The 21759-nt window shown below is 43.3% G+C and overlaps 1 protein-coding gene across 3 annotated transcripts in view; it reads left to right on the forward strand.

Moving 5' to 3' along the window:
- COL11A2 (collagen type XI alpha 2 chain) overlaps positions 1-21759 on the forward strand; it is a 110328-nt gene that overhangs the window by 55276 nt on the left and 33293 nt on the right. Inside the window, exons 5-28 of one of the 3 annotated variants that reach the window (XM_075323219.1) lie at positions 117-248; positions 1548-1661; positions 4113-4247; positions 4473-4547; positions 5351-5497; positions 5796-5984; positions 7145-7204; positions 8198-8239; positions 8540-8602; positions 8696-8770; positions 9053-9139; positions 9214-9270; positions 9374-9427; positions 10905-10958; positions 11066-11119; positions 11199-11252; positions 13446-13499; positions 13586-13630; positions 14772-14825; positions 14902-14946; positions 15032-15130; positions 15215-15268; positions 18814-18858; positions 19934-19987. In XM_075323219.1, the coding sequence (XP_075179334.1) occupies positions 117-248; positions 1548-1661; positions 4113-4247; positions 4473-4547; positions 5351-5497; positions 5796-5984; positions 7145-7204; positions 8198-8239; positions 8540-8602; positions 8696-8770; positions 9053-9139; positions 9214-9270; positions 9374-9427; positions 10905-10958; positions 11066-11119; positions 11199-11252; positions 13446-13499; positions 13586-13630; positions 14772-14825; positions 14902-14946; positions 15032-15130; positions 15215-15268; positions 18814-18858; positions 19934-19987 (1842 nt within the window). The remainder of the gene's footprint in view (positions 1-116; positions 249-1547; positions 1662-4112; positions 4248-4472; positions 4548-5350; positions 5498-5795; positions 5985-7144; positions 7205-8197; positions 8240-8539; positions 8603-8695; positions 8771-9052; positions 9140-9213; positions 9271-9373; positions 9428-10904; positions 10959-11065; positions 11120-11198; positions 11253-13445; positions 13500-13585; positions 13631-14771; positions 14826-14901; positions 14947-15031; positions 15131-15214; positions 15269-18813; positions 18859-19933; positions 19988-21759) is intronic. The other 2 variants (XM_075323217.1, XM_075323218.1) reach the window with 2 other exon arrangements.

The following is a 21759-nucleotide window of genomic DNA, read 5'->3' on the forward strand; positions in this document are numbered from 1 at the left end:
TACTTTGAGCCATTGGACACCCCATTAGAGATGAAGACTCTTTCTGTGCTGATTTTCTATTGCTTCGGGTCATGTAATCCTGTAATGGATGATTATGTCTTCTTCTTCCTCCTCAGGGCGACATTCAACAACTACTTATAGCTAAAAATGCTCAGGCGGCCTATGACTACTGTGAACACTACAGTCCGGACTGCGACTCTGCTCTTCTGAACACTCCTCAGGCCCAGGACCCCAACACAAGGCAAGATGTAAGTACGGAGCCGGGCGTGGCCCCGGGGTCCCCCCACATTATCAGGGTCCCAGGGTCGTCTTGTGTTCTCTGTCTCTCCGGTGTCTCTGCTGCACACATTACAATAAATCAAATCCTCACGTCCTTCAGCTCTCTCCGGTCTCCATTCTGCTTCTCACTGATGGAGGATCCATATCCTGACGTGGTTCTTTGTCCTCAGCATCGGATTCTGACTTATAGAGTAACCGTCCTTTCAAAATTCGTCCATAAACCAATAGTACAAGTGAAGAAATATATGACTCATCAGTGTTTTCCTCCTTCACGGATCATTAACTCTAAATTCACTAGTAAAATCCATCTTCAATAACAGGTTATCAGTTCACTGAGTGATCAGGTTACAGCTGCCATCAGAGGTGAAGGAGGAGGGAGCAGCTTCAGAAAGACACAGACACAAACATAAAGATGGTGGATCGCCCAGAGCTGAAGTCACAGCTACACTGCTCAGTCCTGTGCTACAGATAGGGGGCATGATCTCCTTTATTCTCTGGGGACTGTGTATGAAATATATTAGAAATAAAGATAACAAAAGGCTGAACATGCAGGATACAAGTCATATAACGGGAGTATATAGTGTTATTCCTCATATACACACAATTTATTCTGAAACTTCTAATGAAAGGACGGTTACACCTTAATTGCAGGATAAAGATGCTCTATATAATCGACCACATGTCCGGAGCGAGGACATCAGAGTTATAATCGGCCTTCATTCTTTGTGATTCACGTCCCATATTTCAGCCCATTAGGGTCAATGTTTCACTCATGTTCCATCCACTTCACATTCAGACTGGTGCAGGAACCTGATGCGGCCATTTACGTGGACAAACCACATTACACGGCCCGTACTGCGGCCATCACATACACATTATAGACATCCCTGTCACTTTCCTTCCACTCCTGTCACCTTCTCCTGTCTACTCGGTATCTTTCTTACAGTATTACTCATGGTAAAATTTTTGAGATTGAGCGCAACGAGATCAGTGCTGATCTTACTAACATCAGTGGTGGAATGAGGTGGAGACCTTGTCTTCTACAATGATGTAGAATGTAAGAATGGAGCTGAAAAACAGAAGCAAATTTATTTGTGATGTTTGTCCAATTTGATGATGGTATTTTTTTGAGCCGTGTAGACCGGCGCAGTCTAGACAAGGTCTCCGACATCATTCCAGCATTTCTCAATCTCTAGTAACAGGTCCAGAATGGACGCTCTTATCTGTCTCCTTGGCTTACTACCCTCTCCCTCCTCCCGCACATGTAGTACGCAGAGGAAGAGGTGGAGTATTATGAATATCCATACTATTATGACAATAAGGAGGAAGGGACGTCTGCCCCACCTACTGCAAGTGCCCCTGAAGGGGGCGCCGCGGAGCAGGTAACCTGTGGGTGTGTCAGTCTGTACATCCTGGTGTCATGTGTGCCGTCATCCCATCTGGCATGTATAGCTGTATAACTGGAGGCTGCCCAGCCAGGAACACGGGTCAGAAGTACAGAAATACTCCATCTGATCACAGACTAATAGATAAGGATCTAGAGATGGATAAAGTACTCCCATCAAAGTTTTTATCCTCTTCATATTTTGCAGTCATCATATTACATAGCACTGTGTTCTTACAATTGCTCATTTTGCATTTCTACCCAGTTAATTCTTCTGTTTTACATTAGGCCTAAGATATCACATGAGTAAAAACTGACTAGCCGAATACTTCTAAGCTCCATGAAGAAACAGGAAGTCTCTATTTGCTGCATTAGTCACCACTGTAAGGGTACGTGCCCACGGGAGCTCGTACCTGTGGATTTTGCCACGGAAAACCTGCGGATTTATCTGGATTTACTAGATAAATCCACAGGTTTCAGCATGTACAGACACTCACCATGTTCTCCTATGGGACATGGGGAGTGTCTGTGTCAATGCTGCGGTATGTGCGGTTGCGGAATATGCTGCGGATGTCCCGCAGCCGCACGCAACTGCATATCAATTATTCTTGTGGATTTACCTGCGGAAATCCCGGCCCTCCACTATGTCTATAGAGACCGGGACTTCCGCAGGTAAGTCACATGAATGTCCGCAGGTTTTCTGCAGCTATTTTGCTGGAATCCCACAACTATGTATAGCTGCGGATACCGGGGAGCTGCTGCAGGAAACCTGCGGATATATCCGCAGGTGCGAGCTCCTGTGGGCACATACCCTAAAAGTCCCTGGCAGAGTGGAGGAAGGAGATGGGTCAGGAGTTGAAGAAGGGAATAATTCATGATCGGACAAGAGACTTACTGTTTCTACATAGAGTGAGAAAAGAGAAGAATTAACTGGGTAGTAAGGCAAAATGAGCAATTGTAAAATCAAGGTGCTGTATTATATGCTGACTGCACTATATTAAAGGAATAAAAATGTTGATTTTTTTTTTCCTTTAATCAAGATTAGAGGTGCCATGTCTATCCTATTTCTCTTGTGAGACAGGGTAAATCTGTCCATTTTATGCTTTTATCCTTGCACGCTATTATAGAGCATGATTTGTGTAATCTCCATCGTGTATGTGTCCATTTATCCTATTGTGAGTCTCATCATTAATCATCATTCAGTCGCTAATATTTGTATTGTTTTGTGTATAAAATGGAAGAAAATCACAAAGAAATCAAAACTCTGCTGGAAAAAGTGGAGCCCTGTAGTCTGTTTTTAATATCTTTTTTTTTATTAGAACGTCTGTGGAATTCAGGAAATTGTTAAAATACAAACCTCCAATGTTTCCAGAATTCTGTTAAAGTTAAAATTTTAAACATTTTTTAAAAGATTTTTTTTTTAATTTTTCCTTATCACTTTCTATGTCAAAACAGAAAAATAGATTTTGCAGTTTTGACTTTGACCACTAGACCGTATGTATATATTTGGCTGACAATTCCTCTTCCTTATAGATCAATTCTCAGCTGAATTGCTGTTATCGTACCTCAGACCTATAGTCATCTACAGTAGACAAAATAGGATAAAAAACCTAACTATTTTTCTTAGCTGTTTTTATTTTCTGTAGGTTTTTTCCACAATAACTAATATACATATAATTTGTGATTTATTTTTTTTTATTTGCCTCCATCTTGTGCTCGTCTGTTCCTGGATGTGTTTGTATTCCATTCTTTGACGTATATGTTTACTGTATGTACACTGTTTCTAACATAATTGTTTGTAAGTCATATTTGTCACTTCTTTTTTTTGTGTGTGTATTTTGTGTATCGGCTTGGATTTTATTTCTATTTATTTTGGCTTTTTTTGGGCTTCTTTAGCACTCAGTTAACTTGTTTAGAGCCAAATATTTGATGAATTTTATTTATTTATTTCCTTAAATTAATTTGTTCTTCATCCCATGGTTAATGGGATTCTGCATACACTCCATTTCCAGAACGTCATAACTGTCCAATTGTCACAAACTTTGAGACATTGTTTTTGGACAAGTTGTTTTGTAAGTAAATTGAGCCCGGACGTTCCCTCCTGTGTTTTCTTTCCTTAATAACTTTTCTTCTTGAAGAAGCAGAATCCATTATGTAGGAGCGGTGGAGAAGATGCGGAACATTGTCTTCTCCACTGTTTTGATGTTAGGACAGTTGATTGTCTGGATGGATCAGAGTACTCCCCTTAGTTTTCCTTGCTGGGCAACATCTAGTTCCTGCATCCATTGACCGTCGTCTGTTCATCACATGTTTTATTCATGTTTCTTTTTCTCTCTTTTTCTCCAATCCGTTTTTTTTTTGTCTGTGTCCCATGTGTTCTTCATTGTTATTACCTGCCCTGAACACCCCATGTCCTCCTCCTAATCTTACCTGCCATGGCCATTGGCAGAAAAATAAAGCCAAAAATCACAAGCCACCAGCCAAGTCGAAGTCAAAGGTGCCTCCTCCTGCAAAGAGCACTGGCAAAGCGAAAAATGGTGTTGCAGGCAAAGCCCCTACCAAGCGCAACACCCCAGTGAAAAATTCTATGGGCAAAGCCCCCACCAAGCGCAACACCCCAGTGAAAAATTCTATGGGCAAAGCTCCCACCAAGCGAAACAGCCCTGTGAAAAAATTTTTGGGCAAAGCCCCCACCAAGCAAGCCACCCCAGTGAAAAATTCTATGGGCAAAGCCCCCACGAAGCGAAACATCCCAGTGAAAAATTCTATGGGCAAAGTCCCCACCAAGCGAAACACCCCAGTGAAAAAATCTGTGGGCAAAGCACAGCCCAAGAAAAAGTATGCCGCCGCCAAGAGGAGGAACGTGGGGAATGGTTATCAGCAGGTAGAGCAAAAACAAAGTATGCAGATCCCAGGGGCGTGATCTGACATACATGACACCCGCTCCCCCACAGTTACCCCATGATCCTGGCTTTTACTGGATATGGGCTTCTACATGGAGATGTTGATGATATTTGTTTGTCCTCGTTTTGCATCGTGTTTTTCATTCTGTGCTTCCTGCTCTGAGCTTTGGGTTCATTCATTGTTGTCCAAGCAAAACAAGAGACCTCTGAACAGAACGATGCCCACCATCCCACCAGCCCTCTAATCCTCTGCCTCATTATAGATGATACATATTGGCACAAACATAGTAAAGACCTGAATATAATTAATAATGGCAATTGACCACGGTAAATCGGCTTTTTTCACGATACTGTTGGGTTGTTCTGCTTCTTCAGGGCTCTCATGTTTCACTCTTGTGTAACTGTTGTTACATTGAATAAATGAATGATTTGAGTCCCACATCCCCCATTGCTGGATGGGAGGACATCATCTGGCATGATTTACGATTGGATCCATTATCTACTGCTCAATGGACATTGGTCACGTGGTTGATAATGATCCATCGGAGTAAATCTACAGTATGATGGGGACAAGACCTTGTTCTCCTCAAGTGTGAGGAGTAAATTGATAACAAACTAATGCTTGCAATTTTATTTTTTTCCCTCTATCTCTTGACCTTCAATCGCTGGACCCTCATTTATTTCCACCCGTTTCCTCCATTCTCCACTTTATCTTCTCCTTTCTTGCTATTCCTCCATGCTGTCTTCTTTTCCTATAAATTCCGTACCTACCTTGGTTATTAAGGACCCTGCCCAGACCACTGAACCTGTTATGACCCCTGAGCCCACCGTACTAGAACAGAGCCCAGATTATACTGTATCACCCAACGGGGAGGATGTTTATGAGGTTTGGGAGGAAGAACCCACTCAAGAAGTTCCACCCAACCCACAGGTAACCACCGGCTCCATTATCAGACATTGATGGACTTTACAGCATGGACTTTTTCTTATGGTCCTGGACTATAAGTTTACGAAAATTAACTATTTACGAAATATATATATTTCCAAGTGTTAGTCTGTTCCTACACATACCCGGCCATTTGGATTTTCCACATTCTCGCCATATGTTAACATATAAAGGCTTAGTACATATTCAGCCCTTGTACAATGCTTTGGGTATTTTATCTCACTTTTTCCTCCTGTCATTCCTTTCCTTATCTGTATTCTCACCTTATTTGCCCTTCCAAAAGGAAAAGGAAAATGCTCCTTCTACAGATGTCAAGGGTAGTGATTCCTTCATAGAGGAATATGTGATCGGAGAGGAGGAAATTCCAACAGTCGGGTTGGACTATGAGTATGTGTACAAGGATTATCATGAGGGTTCGGAGAGTACACACCTGGGTCCAGTCCTCTCTGCCGAGACTCCTGAGAGCGGAGGTGTAAGTCTCACATATCATATGAGAACATCGTACTTCTCCTTCTTCTCTGGCCCTTCTGGTGTTCGTTACTTCTCGCATCTCAGTTTCTTTGTCTTGTTCGTCTCTGTGTCCCTCAATGTCCAGTCACTGACACTTATTCTGCTCATCATTTTCCATTTCTTCGTGTGATTATTTTTTCCTGGAAACATCCTACGTCGTTGACCACTTTTCAATGTCGTGTCTTCCTGCCCTCCTGTATATGTGTTAGGGTCTTATCCCGTCTTCACTCCTCTTCTTATGTCCCCTCTCTGTTGTCCTCTTTGCTTTGTCTCTTCTTGCTCAGATAGATGATGATGTCGCGATGACATCACGTTCTATTTTGTAATGTCAGAATGGAGTAATCCAATGGTGACTTATGTCATCTAGAGGATTCTTTCTGACTCTCGCTTATGGCATCATAGCATTCCCGATATGCCCTGGAAGTTTATGATGTGCCAGAAGTGTGTGTACGGGATCCTGCACATTGCAGCTTGGCTGATGTAGAGCGTTGTATAGTCAGATATCACTATTGTGGTCATTGTACAGTGATATCTTATAGAAAGTCTTCACGAGCTTTATTATCTGCACATCATGAGCTATAACACTATTTGCTTTAAGATAATTTTATACAAAAGTTGAGTTTTAATAAAAATGTTAATGTTGAAGAACATTCTCTTAATTATATAGATATTCATTATTAAATAATTCTCGTAATAAAATAACTTTAAGGAATATTCCGCACGTGACGTCTTTGGTGTATGTCATATTCATAAATACATTGTGTGCACAGGGGGAACAATTAGGAGACGCCTTAGAAGACTAAGTGATACTAATACAAGTAAAATATATCTTTGTACCGTGTTAGCCAGTAGAGATAAAAAAATTGTTTAAAAGAACAGAGAGTCCTCAGTGGTTGATACCTTTTAATGGCTAACTGAAAAGATGGTAATAATTGCAAGCTTTCGAGACTACTCAGGTCTCTTCATCAGGCATGGTATAACACAAAATCTGAAGAGTCACGTATTTATACACAACAGGACTTAGAATAGTGCAGTAAAAAGAAAAAAAAAAAAAAAAAAAAAAAAGAAAAAAAGTGATACTAAGTAACTGTATCTTTGTGGTTATATGTGTGCTACCCACAGGCTATCAGTGGTCCCCGTGGGGTGAAAGGAGAAAAAGGGGAAGCAGCTCACATGGAGTCGGTAAGTTCTTGTAGTGGACACAATACACACCTATAGGAACTTCAAGCAAAATGAAGACTATAACTTTGGACTTTAGATCAAATTTATATATATATATATATATATATATATATATATATATACATATATATATATATATATATATATATATATATATATATATAATTGTATTAGATTGAGTGCCTGACTTTTATTCGGCACTGGTGAAAACAAGGATTGGGCATATTGAGTTTCTGCATGTCCAATCCTTTGTAGTCAAGGAAGATGAGCCTTCAAGGGTGTCTGCAGCATCCTATCTCTGCAGCATCCCTGGATTGAGAACACATACACAAAGGGACAAACTGAACATATGTGAATATGGGGAGGTCGGAAGGAATAAGTTTACAGCCAAATGAGCGCTCCTCTAACAACTACTTAAAATATAGGATGACCTTAACTAATGTATGGCTTGTAATACAGTTACTACTTATGGTTAGTACAAACAGAAGAGTAGTCAGGAAAACCGGGGTCTGGTAATAGGAGGACACGTATGGATACAGGGAGTATACAGAGACGTAGTCAGGTCAGAATTCCAGGAAGGCACGTAATAGGTTCTGGGAGTAAACTGAGACATGGTCTGGTAACGGTCCGAGGAGGTCGCAACAGGAACAGAGAGCGGGCAGAGAGGAGTCAAACAACAGTCCATGGTCAAAAAACAAAGATCAGAACACTATCAGAAACACAGGCCAACAGCACAACAACACAACCAGAATGTACGACTGGCAGGGTTCTGTGGGAGCATGTTTAGTAAACAAGCAGATCAATTACCAGAAAGATGAAACACATGAGCAATCAATCAACAGCTCAGCAGCCCAGGAAAACACAGCAAAGCATCTCATAGTGTGCAAGATGCTCTGCACAGAGGAATAGTGACATGGATGATGTTCATTGTTGTAACTGTGATAAATTACTGGAAATGGTGAGATCATGACACTGTTTTGATTTCTTTTCCAGGGTATGTTGGTGGAAGGCCCACCAGGACCAGAAGGGCCTGCGGTATGTATAATCCTATTAATATTATCAATGATTTCGTTGATTATTGTGTTTATTGAGAATGGGTCACAGACAGCAGAGCCGGATATGACTGAACCCAAGAAGAAATGTCTGTTTTATTAATCTTTTATTACAATAGAAAAAAAATGACGCGTTTTAAGACATCCCAGAAATATAACCTGAGATTCATGATGCTATATTGTAGCTTTTACAGGTTTTCTAACGTCTAGTAAATATAATATAACTGACTGATGCTCATTGTGATCTTCACTTTCTTCATTCTCCATTTTTCTTCTTTATTAGGGTCAGTCCGGTCCCCCTGGAATCCAAGGTCATCCTGGACCCATTGGTGATCCTGGAGAGAGGGTACGGAGATTGTCCAGAAGGGTTTTCAAATCAATCTGATGCCTTTTGCTATATATTTCATTTCACTATATAAACTCTTTTTTTGAATTTCAGGGTCCCCCAGGCAGACACGGTCTCGCGGGCGCCAATGGATTACCAGGACAGCCCGGCAGCTCCGTAATGCTTCCTGTAAGTGTTCATGAATGAATCTAGAAGGCCGAGACATCATTTTCATCTAGAGATCCTGAGATTAATTATAACTGATAAGAGCAGCAAAAGTGTAAAATACAAAATGTCTAAATCTGTCATATTCTTGTAAAACGGTCCGGAGTTGTCTCATTAACCACAGCGCAGTGTGTAAAGGACATTAATATTCACCTGGAGCTTAAAAATTAATTAATACAATTCTAATAATATTTTTACCAAAATATGTCTAATGTTATACCTTGTGTTACTATTGGATCCGCGCAGTTCCGGTTTGGAGCCAGTGGTGGTGACAAGGGACCGATAGTTTCTGCACAAGAAGCTCAGGCGGCGGCCATCCTCCAGCAGGCCAGGGTACGAATCCATCTCAGGAATGAATGTCTGGAAAGTGTCTTATGTAATGTACTCAACCTGTGTTGTATCTGCAGTTGGCTCTGCGTGGGGCTGCGGGACCAATGGGTTATACGGGACGATCTGGACCCCTGGTAAGTACTCACAATGGAGTTAAATATGTCCATGTTAAATACTGATATTGCTAAATAATATTTTCTTTGTGTTTTACTTCTTTATCAATTCATGTTTCTTTAGGGACCCCCAGGAAGTAATGGATTAAAGGGCGAACAAGGCGATATAGGTCCTCAGGTAATTAAGTAAGCAGCAGCACATTGCTTTGTAATATCCTGAAATCCAACAAATAAGATCAGTTTATCTGCGCTAAAGATCCTGTAAGATGATCGAATATAAAAGATTAATGACGTTGTCTGGGTTAGAAAAAAACATTACGATATTTAAGTTAATGGTGAATAATGTCCAAACCTGTCCATTCATTACATGGGAAGCCAATAGATAACATGTAATGCTCCATTTATCCTGCGGGGGCAGTGCAGGTAAACGCAACACTTACTGCCTGGTCCATCTGCAGATTATGGCTGATCGTTGAGGACTCTATGGTAGCACTTGGTCACTCTGTGATCAACTTTTTATTTTAGGAGATTTATGAAACCAAGATGTTTTATACAATATAGACAAAATGTATTTAATAAAAAAAAGGAATAAATCAGATGTTACAAGAGATCTAGAAGAATATGTAGATGCTGTGGTAAAAAAATTAATTGTAGAAGAACCTACTAGGGAACAAGTCTCCGACATGTCTAATATTGATGGATACTGTGGAGCTTCAGCTATTCATTATTGGATGGAAGCTGCTGTATTATTTGGAGTTGGTTACATTTTGCCTTAATCTTGGCCTTGTTAAGATTTGCTAGTGTTTAGACCAATCCTTTCATTATTGTTCTTGGAATTTGATTGGATTCCTATATTCAAAATTGTCACACTATTCCAAGAAGTCAACCCCTTCCTACATCATAGTGGGGGTCCCGAGTAGTGATGGGTTGTTCTGGAATGATCGGAGACAAAAAGCCGGCTCCCTGCTGTGAACGATGGAAACCGGCACTCCAGTGAGAACCACTAAATTCTCTTAAAGGTTCTTACTGGGCGTAAAATCCAAATTCAATGGCTGACTCCCCACCCACCCAACCAAACCCCACCCATTCATTCATTTATTGGCTGTCTGCAAGCCGCTATAGGGTGGGTTTAGGCCCCATTAACGTAATTTTAAATATGTGTTCACCTGGGGTGAACACATATTTAATAGTGATCCACTTAGGAGTCAAAAGAACCGGTTCTTTTTGATGAGCGGAGCCACGTGAGCCAGGTCTCCAAAAAGAACCGGACTACCCATAACTAGTCCTGAGCTGTGAGTGAGAACAGAGCGTTGCCCCATGGATGCACTATACGTACAATCAGTCCACTGAACAGTCACCATGTAATGCTACTTAAGTACATGGGCAATGGCCGACTGCTGAGCATGAACACAACACCTTTACAATGGGATGATTCCCTAATACCCAGTGACATGACTAATGGCTAATTTTGGGAATATTTTAACGAAAACCATATTAAACATTTTTTCCAGAATGAAGAGTAACTAGAAACTTGTGTTTTCTGATGCCTTTTACTTTGACTTCAACCCAACCCTTATATAATTCAACCCAACCCTTATATAATTCAACCCAACCCTTATATAATTAATGTAACAAGGTATTCTTAACTTTTCTAGGGTCAAAGAGGACCTCAGGGGCTGTCCGGACCTCCTGGAAAAGCCGGGAGAAGGGTAAGGACACATCTCTTTGGCTTCAGAAGATCTCAGCATGGCTATCTGGAGCTTGGAGAGGGACCCATCTCTTGTTCATGTTCTCTGATGGATTATCTTTGCCTTAGGGTCGTTCCGGAGCTGATGGAGCTCGTGGTCTGCCTGGTGAATTTGGTAGTAAGGTATATATTATTCACCCCAGTTCTTCTATCTCTCGGCCATCACCACCCAGGGTGTTAATAATCTTTGTCTCTATGTCAGGGTGAACGTGGCTTTGATGGGCTGCCTGGATTGCCAGGAGAAAAAGGTCACCGGGTAAGAAAATGAAGTGATTCGCTTTATGATACTTTTTCCATCTGTAAGGTATGATAATGTTCACATAACAAACACATGAGAAGTAACAAATGCCCCAACACACATTCCCCTAGTTGTCCATGGTCTCCTATACTCGTAGTCAATGATTCTCGTGTGTATAATCATATTACGGTTTTACCTCTATTCACACCGGTGGTGACGTTTTTGAGCAAACGCTGTGGAAAATCTAGCACCAATGTGCCCATGGGCATTAATAGTAAAAGTATGCCATAAGGGTGGTGTCCTCTTGGGACTCACAAAGATACAGCAACCTGCAATGAAAAGTGAACTACCCTGAAGTTTTTAACAAATGTACAAAAAAGTCCATACTTTTCTTAAACGAGTGAAATTCAGGACAATTTATTTGATATTAATTTATCTATAAATGTCCAGAACACAATTTTTCTCCATGGAATTCACATAGAATTTTACAAAACTCAACAAATATCCAACGTAAACTCATAACCGCTGATGTTTCTGTGGTTCAGGCCCCTTCCCATCCACTTGTTTTCCCTCTGTCTCCACCTTTTCTTGCGTGAGCTCTTGCTTTACAGGAGTGAGAGGAGGGTGGGGATTGATGGAGAACAGTAGGTGGAGAGATGCACTGACTGCTCGGCCCCACCAAAGGTGCACTGACTGCTCGGCCACACAAGGGTGCACTGACTGCTCGGCCGCACCAAAGGTGCACTGACTGCTCGGCCACACAAGGGTGCACTGACTGCTCGGCCACACAAGGGTGCACTGACTGCTCGGCCACACAAGGGTGCACTGACTGCTCGGCCACACCAAAGATGCACTGACTGCTCGGCCACACCAAAGGTGCACTAACTGCTTGGCCACACAAGGGTGCACTGACTGCTCGGCCACACCAAAGGTGCACTAACTGCTCGGCCACACAAGGGTGCACTGACTGCTCGGCCGCACCAAAGGTGCACTGACTGCTCGGCCACACAAGGGTTCACAGACTGCTCGGCCACACCAAAGGTGCACTGACTGCTCGGCCACACAAGGGTGCACTGACTGCTCGGCCACACAAGGGTGCACTGACTGCTCGGCCACACAAGGGTGCACTGACTGCTCGGCCACACAAGGGTGCACTGACTGCTCGGCCACACAAGGGTGCACTGACTGCTCGGCCACACAAGGGGGCACTGACTGCTCGGCCACACAAGGGTGCACTGATTGCTCGGCCACAGAAGGGTTCACTGACTGCTCGGCCACACAAGGGTGCGCTGACTGCTCGGCCACACAAGGGTTCACTGACTACTTGGCCACACCAAGGGTGCACTGACTGCTCGGCCACACAAGGGTGCACTGACTGCTCGGCCACACAAGGGTGCACTGACTGCTCGGCCACACAAGGGTGCACTGACTGCTCAGCCACACAAGGGTGCACTGACTGCTCGGCCACACAATGGTGCACTGACTGCTCGGCCACACAATGGTGCACTGACTGCTCGGCCACACAATGATGCACTGACTGCTCGGCCACACAAGGGTGCACTGACTGCTCGGCCACACAATGGTGCACTGACTGCTCGGCCACACAATGGTGCACTGACTGCTCGGCCACACAATGGTGCACTGACTGCTCGGCCACACAATGGTGCACTGACTGCTCGGCCACACAAGGGTGCACTGACTGCTCGGCCACACAATGGTGCACTGACTGCTCGGCCACACGAAGGGTGCTCTGACTACTCGGCCACACCAAGGGTGCACTGACTGCTCGACCACACAAGGGTGCTCTGACTGCTCGGCCACACAAGGATTCACTGACTGATCGACCACACAAGGGTTCACTGACTGCTCGGGCATTCATTACATACCATCTGCCATCTTTAACATCTATGTATAATTATGCTTTCTATGAATGTAATTAAATTTGAATAAAATGTTAGAAGTTTTCTCCAATGATCACGGTAAAAAAATAATAATTCCTCATCTCAACTGATGTGAGGTCTATAGCGCACTGGAAGTTACAATAAGAAGAAGTAATTAGTTTGCCTTTAAGAAGCTCTAAAAATATTGTGTAGTCTAGAAGAATAAGTGGAGTACTGCCCAACACCGCCATACAGTACAATACTATGGTGAAATATGGGGGCGTTTTAAGGTTCACATGTCCACTGATAAGAGAGATCTGTTTTTTTGTAGGGTGATGGTGGAACCCAAGGACCTTTGGGACCACCCGGAGAAGACGGAGAGCGGGTGAGTACTGACCATGCTGCCGTGAGGTCCCGATGACTCCTCACACTTTGATCGGTGTCTGATATTATCATCTATATGTCTCTTAGGGAGGTGACGGAGATGTTGGACCCCGTGGACTTCCTGGTGAACCAGTAAGACTATTTATTATACTATTCCTAATCAATTACATCTCTTAAACATTTGGAGGTCAATGGTTAGTCTACAATGAACATTGTAGGATCGATCATAACTTTTTTGCAATCAGTGATATTACTTTTATATCCTTTCTGTGGTTCACTTCATCCTGTATGTAATACATCATAATATGGAATGTGTGAAAGGGTTATTCTCATCTCCAAGATCACACCCCAATATGTAGTTGGTGTAATGATAATGGTGGAAAATACCTCCAATTAGAAATGTAGTATAGTTCTCCTGATTAATGATATCTTTTACCTCATGTGGAGAGCATTACAGCAGCTTAGCTACCCATGGTTACAACCATAAACAACTAACTGTTACTATATGAGCGTAGCTAAGCTACTGCAATGGGATAGGATATTGGAGATGGGAATATTCCTTTAATTATCATTTCTGGAAGTGCTGACAACAGATAAGGCTAGGTTCACATTTCCGTTATTTGCATCAGTCACATGCGTTGCTTGACACTTGTGACTGATGCGTTGTACAACGGATGACAAGAATAGATTTCATTGTCGGATTCCGTTGTAAAACATGAGAGAGAGAGCGATCAGCTGATCGTTCACAGTAGCCGGCTGCCGGGCGATCAGCTGATCGTTCGGCCGCTGAGAGAGAGCATGCGCAGTGGAATCAAAATGATTCCGCTGCTCAAAAAACGCTACATGCTGCGTTCCTGCTGCCCGACGGTCAGTCATTCCACGACTGATCAGTCGGGCGGAGGATGCAATGCAAGGGCATCAGTCACAATCCGCCGCTCATACAAGAATATGGGAACAACGGAATCCGCCAAACGGATTCCGTTGTTTACCAGAGCCGCGGATTGTGACTGATACAAATTGACGGAAATGTGAACCTAGCCTAAGAATACAGATATGTAGTGAATCAGTATAATTCTGTATTTGACACATATTTACTATGATCCTCATTAGTGGCCCAGTCCTGATCGCGCTCCTCTATAGCTGACACGGCTCATTGCCAAATTATGGAGTTTTTCTCCTTCCAGGCAATGTAATAAATCCTTCTTTATGTTACATTATAGGTAATACACACTTGTTTGTACTGTAATTAGTTGTCATATTTGTGTTTCCTTAGGGTGTCAGAGGTTTGCTGGGACCCAAAGGCCCCCCTGGTGTTCCTGGCCCACCGGTGAGCCCCCTCCATATATCTGATGGTCTGTATACCAGTGTGATGAGTGATTGTAACACCGGTCATGTCTCTGTAGGGAGTGAGAGGTATGGACGGAAATGTGGGGCCAAAAGGAAACTTGGTAAGTTAAATTACCCCCTAACATTTATAATAAAACATAGTATGAGCTGCACATAATTAGGGTGCTATTGTGTTCTGTATTTTAGGGCCCACAAGGTGAGCCCGGCCCTCCAGGACAGCAGGGAACTTCTGGAACACAGGGGCTTTCAGGGCCTCAAGGAGCTCAGGGACCCCCAGGAGAGGCTGTAAGTATCACTTTGATCAACATGATAACGTGTACGGGTGATTGTAATCCACATCTAACATTTACGGAATATATTTACCGACAGGGACCAAACGGAAAACCCGGCCTCCCCGGCATCCCTGGATCTGATGGGCCTCCTGTAAGTATCTGCTCACCATGTAACCTATCACATGGTCCATGGTTTCTAGCAGACATATCTGCAAATCCTTAATTGTCTGATTTTATTTGTCTAAAAATCAGACATTAATGTACATCAATACACATAATCACAGATCCTTCTAATATGTGTGATATATACAGTTAGGTCCAGAAATATTTGGACAGTGACACAATTTTGGCGAGTTGGGCTCTGCATGCCACCACATTGGATTTGAAATGAAACCTCTACAACAGAATTCAAGTGCAGATTGTAACGTTTAATTTGAAGGTTTGAACAAAAATATCTGATAGAAATTGTAGGAATTGTCACATTTCTTTACAAACACTCCACATTTTAGGAGGTCAAAAGTAATTGGACAAATAAACCAAACCCAAACAAAATATTTTTATTTTCAATATTTTATTGCGAATCCTTTGGAGGCAATCACTGCCTTAAGTCTGGAACCCATGGACATCACCAAACGCTGGGTTTCCTCCTTCTTAATGCTTTGCCAGGCCTTTACACCCGCAGCCTTCAGGTCTTGCTTGTTTGTGGGTCTTTCTGTCTTAAGTCTGGATTTGAGCAAGTGAAATGCATGCTCAATTGGGTTAAGATCTGGTGATTGACTTGGCCATTGCAGAATGTTCCACTTTTTTGCACTCATGAACTCCTGGGTAGCTTTGGCTGTATGCTTGGGGTCATTGTCCATCTGTACTATGAAGCGCCGTCCGATCAACTTTGCGGCATTTGGCTGAATCTGGGCTGAAAGTATATCCCTGTACACTTCAGAATTCATCCGGCTACTCTTGTCTGCTGTTATGTCATCAATAAACACAAGTGACCCAGTGCCATTGAAAGCCATGCATGCCCATGCCATCACGTTGCCTCCACCATGTTTTACAGAGGATGTGGTGTGCCTTGGATCATGTGCCGTTCCCTTTCTTCTCCAAACTTTTTTCTTCCCATCATTCTGGTACAGGTTGATCTTTGTCTCATCTGTCCATATAATACTTTTCCAGAACTGAGCTGGCTTCATGAGGTGTTTTTCAGCAAATTTAACTCTGGCCTGTCTATTTTTGGAATTGATGAATGGTTTGCATCTAGATGTGAACCCTTTGTATTTACTTTCATGGAGTCTTCTCTTTACTGTTGACTTAGAGACAGATACACCTACTTCACTGAGAGTGTTCTGGACTTCAGTTGATGTTGTGAACGGGTTCTTCTTCACCAAAGAAAGTATGCGGCGATCATCCACCACTGTTGTCATCCGTGGACGCCCAGGCCTTTTTGAGTTCCCAAGCTCACCAGTCAATTCCTTTTTTCTCAGAATGTACCCGACTGTTGATTTTGCTACTCCAAGCATGTCTGCTATCTCTCTGATGGATTTTTTCTTTTTTTTCAGCCTCAGGATGTTCTGCTTCACCTCAATTGAGAGTTCCTTAGACCGCATGTTGTCTGGTCACAGCAACAGCTTCCAAATGCAAAACCACACACCTGTAATCAACCCCAGACCTTTTAACTACTTCATTGATTACAGGTTAACGAGGGAGACGCCTTCAGAGTTAATTGCAGCCCTTAGAGTCCCTTGTCCAATTACTTTTGGTCCCTTGAAAAAGAGGAGGCTATGCATTACAGAGCTATGATTCCTAAACCCTTTCTCCGATTTGGATGTGAAAACTCTCATATTGCAGCTGGGAGTGTGCACTTTCAGCCCATATTATATATAGAATTGTATTTCTGAACATGTTTTTGTAAACAGCTAAAATAACAAAATTTGTGTCACTGTCCAAATATTTCTGGCCCTGACTGTACATGTGTATATTTTATCATATATTGTCTGAGAATGACAATATTACAAAACTGTCTAAAATCACTGTCAGATATGGCGACTGTTGGCCACTCGGCCTCCCGAAGATCAGACGATTTTACAAACTGCTAATATTTTAAGTTCAGCAAAGGAAAGGTAGCCCAAAGTGGCCAATTGTGTCCAACCGGTTGTTGGATGTTTGTGATGGTCGGCAGCAGGCTATTGTCTGTCAGATTGGATTTTTTTAACCATTGTTTGCTGGAGCTACATGTGTAAAATGGGATCAGACGATCTTTTCTTGCTTTTTACACTGTCTTCCTGAGCCTCCTTATGGGGAGATAAGGTATGCACACCAGTGACTATGGAAGGGGAATACATGTAATAGCAGAAACTGCTGTGTGAATACTGACATGAAAAATTCAATAGCTATACGCAAGAATGAAATGTGAAAAATGGAACCTGCATTACTGCCATGAATATATGAATAAAGAGAAATTTAGCTACTGAATTGATCAATGCACCCAGTTCAGACATAGAATGGAGTTCCAAACGTTATTCCTTAATGTTAGTAGTTTTTCGTTTGTGAACCCTTCCCATACACACCTATTGCCAATCCACATCGTATATATAGCCTGGGTCTCAGCTTCCCATACACGGTAAGTTTTTTAACTGCATGAGAGGACACACACAAGCTAGGGACCCCAACGTAGAGAAATACTTTGGCGTAGTGTTGGGGCTCTTCTGCATTGATCAATTCAGTAGCTAAATTTCTCTTTATTCATATATTCATGGCAGTAATGCAGGTTCCATTTTTCACATTTCATTCTTGCGTATAGCTATTGAATTTTTCATGTCAGTATTCACACAGCAGTTTCTGCTATTCCATGTATTCCCCTTCCATAGTCACTGGTGTGCATACCTTATCTCCCCATAGTGATGTTTTTTAGGTTTTTTGCACCCAGTTCAGACATAGAATGGAGTTCCAAACGTTATTCCTTAATGTTCCTGAGCCTCCTGACATGTCGATCCAACAGACAAAGGATTGACCTCTTTGTGGCCCATCGTGATGTCGTGTGTGGCCACCATCAGAGGGAAGACCACACAGCCAAGGACAATATGTTTAGGTCTCACACGTTTTAAGAGCCATTTTGTATTTTGTTCAAGTCAAGATTTATTGAAGAAAATGTAGTCAATACAAAACATTCAATGACATTTTTCAAGTGATTACATAAGACTATTAAAGAGATCCAAGAAAAAGGAAACCAAGAATGACATATCTAGTAGGCAAAACAATACATGGATCTCAATATATGAGTAAAAACAGTGATATTGATCAATTTTCAAATTAAAGCATTATCGAAGAGCTAGTAATAGCGAAAAAAAGAAAAAGAATAGAATAGAATAGAAACTTTAAGTAAGAGGAAAAAGGGAAAAAGAAAACAGAGCCCTGCGTTAGAGGTTCCAGCCTCACTTCTCTCTGTCACCCCATACTAGACATGGTTCACTAACTTATCAGAATTGTGCTGTAAATGTGCAAAAACAATAACATCTCCAAAGCTCCTTCCTCACATGGTGCAGGGGATTTTCTTTCTGTTATCGAACGGTATAATATCAGCGCTCACATGTCACCATTTGTAATGTGGAAGGGAACATGTTACAGTGACCATGATCAGGGTATATCCGTCTGCTCATCCGGATCACTTTGGTCACATCCTAACATTTCTTTTTTTTTCTCTAGGGTCATCCTGGTAAAGAAGGTCCTGGAGGATTTAAAGGCAACCATGTGAGTATGACCTCTGATGCCTCAGTTTATATTTTAACAATGGAATAATGAGCTTTCCCCGTTACAATGGCCGTACACTGAACATTATGTTCCAATTTTGAACAAAAATTTGATGTTCTGTACTAAAGGCCACTTTACATGCAGCGACATCGCTAGCGATGTCGCTGCCGATCGCACCCACCCCCGTCGTTTGTGCGTCACGGGCAAATCACTGCCCATGGCACACAATATCGCTAACACCCGTCACATGTACTTACCTTGCCAGCGACGTCGCTGTGGCCGGCGAACTACCTCTTTTCTAAGGGGGTGGTTCGTGCGGCGTCACAGCAATGTCACACGGCAGGCATCCAATAGAAGCGGAGGGGCGGAGAGCAGCCGCATGAAAGACACGTCCACCTCGTTGCCGGAGGACGCAGGTACGGTGCTGTTCGTCGTTCCTGCGGTGTCACACATAGAGATGTGTGCTGCCTCAGGAACGACAAACAACCTGCATCCAAAAGCAGCAACGGTATTTGGGAAATGGACGACGCGTCAACAATCAACGATTTGGTGAGTATTTTACATAGTTAGCGGTCGCTCGTACGTGTCACACGCAACGATGATGCAAACGAGGCCGGATGTGCGTCACGAATTCCGTGACCCCAATGACATCTCGTTAGCGATGTCGTTGTGTGTAATGCCCCCTTTAAGGCTCCTTTTTCCTATCTGCATTATTGCCCAAGTCATCCGCACACCCCTGAGTTGTAAACCAAACCTCGATCACCTTAGGGTTCTATCAACAGGAAGGGCGTCCAGCTGCTAAAATCTCGCCAAACTATGTCCTCTAAAAATTGTCATCTAAAAACCATCCTATGAATCATTTTGCATGTATTCTTTATGTTAATGTCATTAATATATAGAGCTTAGTCAAGAATAACTGTAAAACTTACACCTTAGTCAAAAACATAAGAATATTGTTCGTCATATCACTTACAATTATTGTTCTGTTTGTCATAGCTAGTCTTAGTTTGTGCCATGGAAATTAGTCACAATTTTTCTTTGCTTTCTAATAAGTTCTTCCTTCTCATATCTTTAGGGTCCTTCTGGTCCACAAGGTCCAATTGGTTACCCTGGACCCCGCGGCGTGAAGGTACTGGAAATAAAAGCTCTTGATTAACCGGATTCTTTTCATTTGCATTCGTGTGTTATTACTACAGCTCCATTTAGGACAATGATGCTTGTAATCCACGTTTGTAACAATCTGTGTTAAACCCTAAAAAATTAACAACGTGGACAATTACTTTCATGTCATATAAAGGTAGTGAGCAGAATACTGCATAAAGTATAGGTAGAGAGCAGCATTACAGTACATGTAGTACAGGCAGAGAGCAGCATTATAGTACATGAAGTACAGGCAGAGAGCAGCATTACAGTACATGTAGTACAGGCAGAGAGCAGCATTATAGTACATGAAGTACAGGCAGAGAGCAGCATTGCAATACAGGTAGTACAGGTAAAGAGCAGCACTACAGTACATGTAGTACAGGCAGAGAGCAGCATTACAGTACATGTAGTACAGGCAGAGAGCAGCATTACAGTACATGTAGTACAGGCAGAGAGCAGCATTACAGTACATGTAGTACAGGCAGAGAGCAGCATTATAGTACATGAAGTACAGGCAGAGAGCAGCATTGCAATACAGGTAGTACAGGTAAAGAGCAGCACTACAGTACATGTAGTACAGGCAGAGAGCAGCATTACAGTACATGTAGTACAGGCAGAGAGCAGCATTACAGTACATGTAGTAAAGGTAGAGAACAGTATGTGTAGTACAGGAATAAATCAGTACATGTAAAGAGCAATACAATACAGTACATGTAGTATAGGTTGGGATCAGTACATGAAGAGAGAAATGCAGTAAATGTATTACAGCTAGAGAGCAGTACAGTACATGTAGTACTGATAGATATGAGTACAGCTAGAGGATGTGTACCGCCCTGGGGCTCGGCTGCGACCGCCAAGCCACTCGGGTCCGTGCTCGTGTGTGTGTCGGTGGCTCGAGCGTCCCCAGACCCAGGGGGTCATGTCGCTCTGAAAAGAGGGGGTTTGTTTTGGTGATCGGGTGGGTGTGCAGCCCGAGCCGCTATGGAAATTGTTCGTGACGCCACCCACGAGTCGTGGTGATTGAAGGCACCACCGCTGCTGGTGATGGTGGGGGCTCCCGGGTGGCGGGGTTGTGGCGCCGCTAGGTGTTGACCCCTCCGTGGGTAGGGGATATGGGTCCCGGGGCCCGCTGGGGGGGTGAAGATGAACAAAGCCGTAGGAGGGATGCAGGGCAGGGCGGTGCTGTGCAGCGCGGTGCCTGAGGGCACTGGTGTACTCACTAGGAATGAACACTCTTGACAGGTTGGTAAACCAGAAACGGGATGGTGGTCGGTGCCCGCAGCCGGCTGCGTGTTTTCCCCCTACTCGGGTTGATGGTGTCGTCTTTCCCTGCACCCTCTTTACTGTGTGACTGCCTATGTCTCAACAACGGTAGTCCACTCCCCGACTTGTAGGTGCCGGAGGAGCCCTCTTGCCCGCAGGCGCTGGCCCGTGGGATTGCGGTGCCTGGGCGGTGGCTTCCTAACCTCCTCGGTGGGCTGTTGCCATCTATCGGGACTTTGGGTGGGAGTGGACCTCAAGTCCAAGCCGCAATCAGTTGATTTGACTCGGTCCAGTTGCTTCTGGGCCTCGTACGGGGTCTGAGTACCCTTCTTTGGTGCTCCGGTTTCAGTTTGACTCCCCGATTTGGTACCGGCAGGCTACGACCCTGTCCCGGTGCCTTGACGGTTCCGCCGGTTCTACTCCCAGCCTCCTGCAGATGGACACCACCGTCTGTGTCCTGGCCACAGGGTCCCTAGGCTCCTACCTAGGCCGACA

The sequence above is a fragment of the Anomaloglossus baeobatrachus genome, chromosome 9, assembly GCF_048569485.1.
Source record: "Anomaloglossus baeobatrachus isolate aAnoBae1 chromosome 9, aAnoBae1.hap1, whole genome shotgun sequence".
NCBI classification, from domain to species: Eukaryota; Metazoa; Chordata; class Amphibia; order Anura; family Aromobatidae; genus Anomaloglossus; species Anomaloglossus baeobatrachus.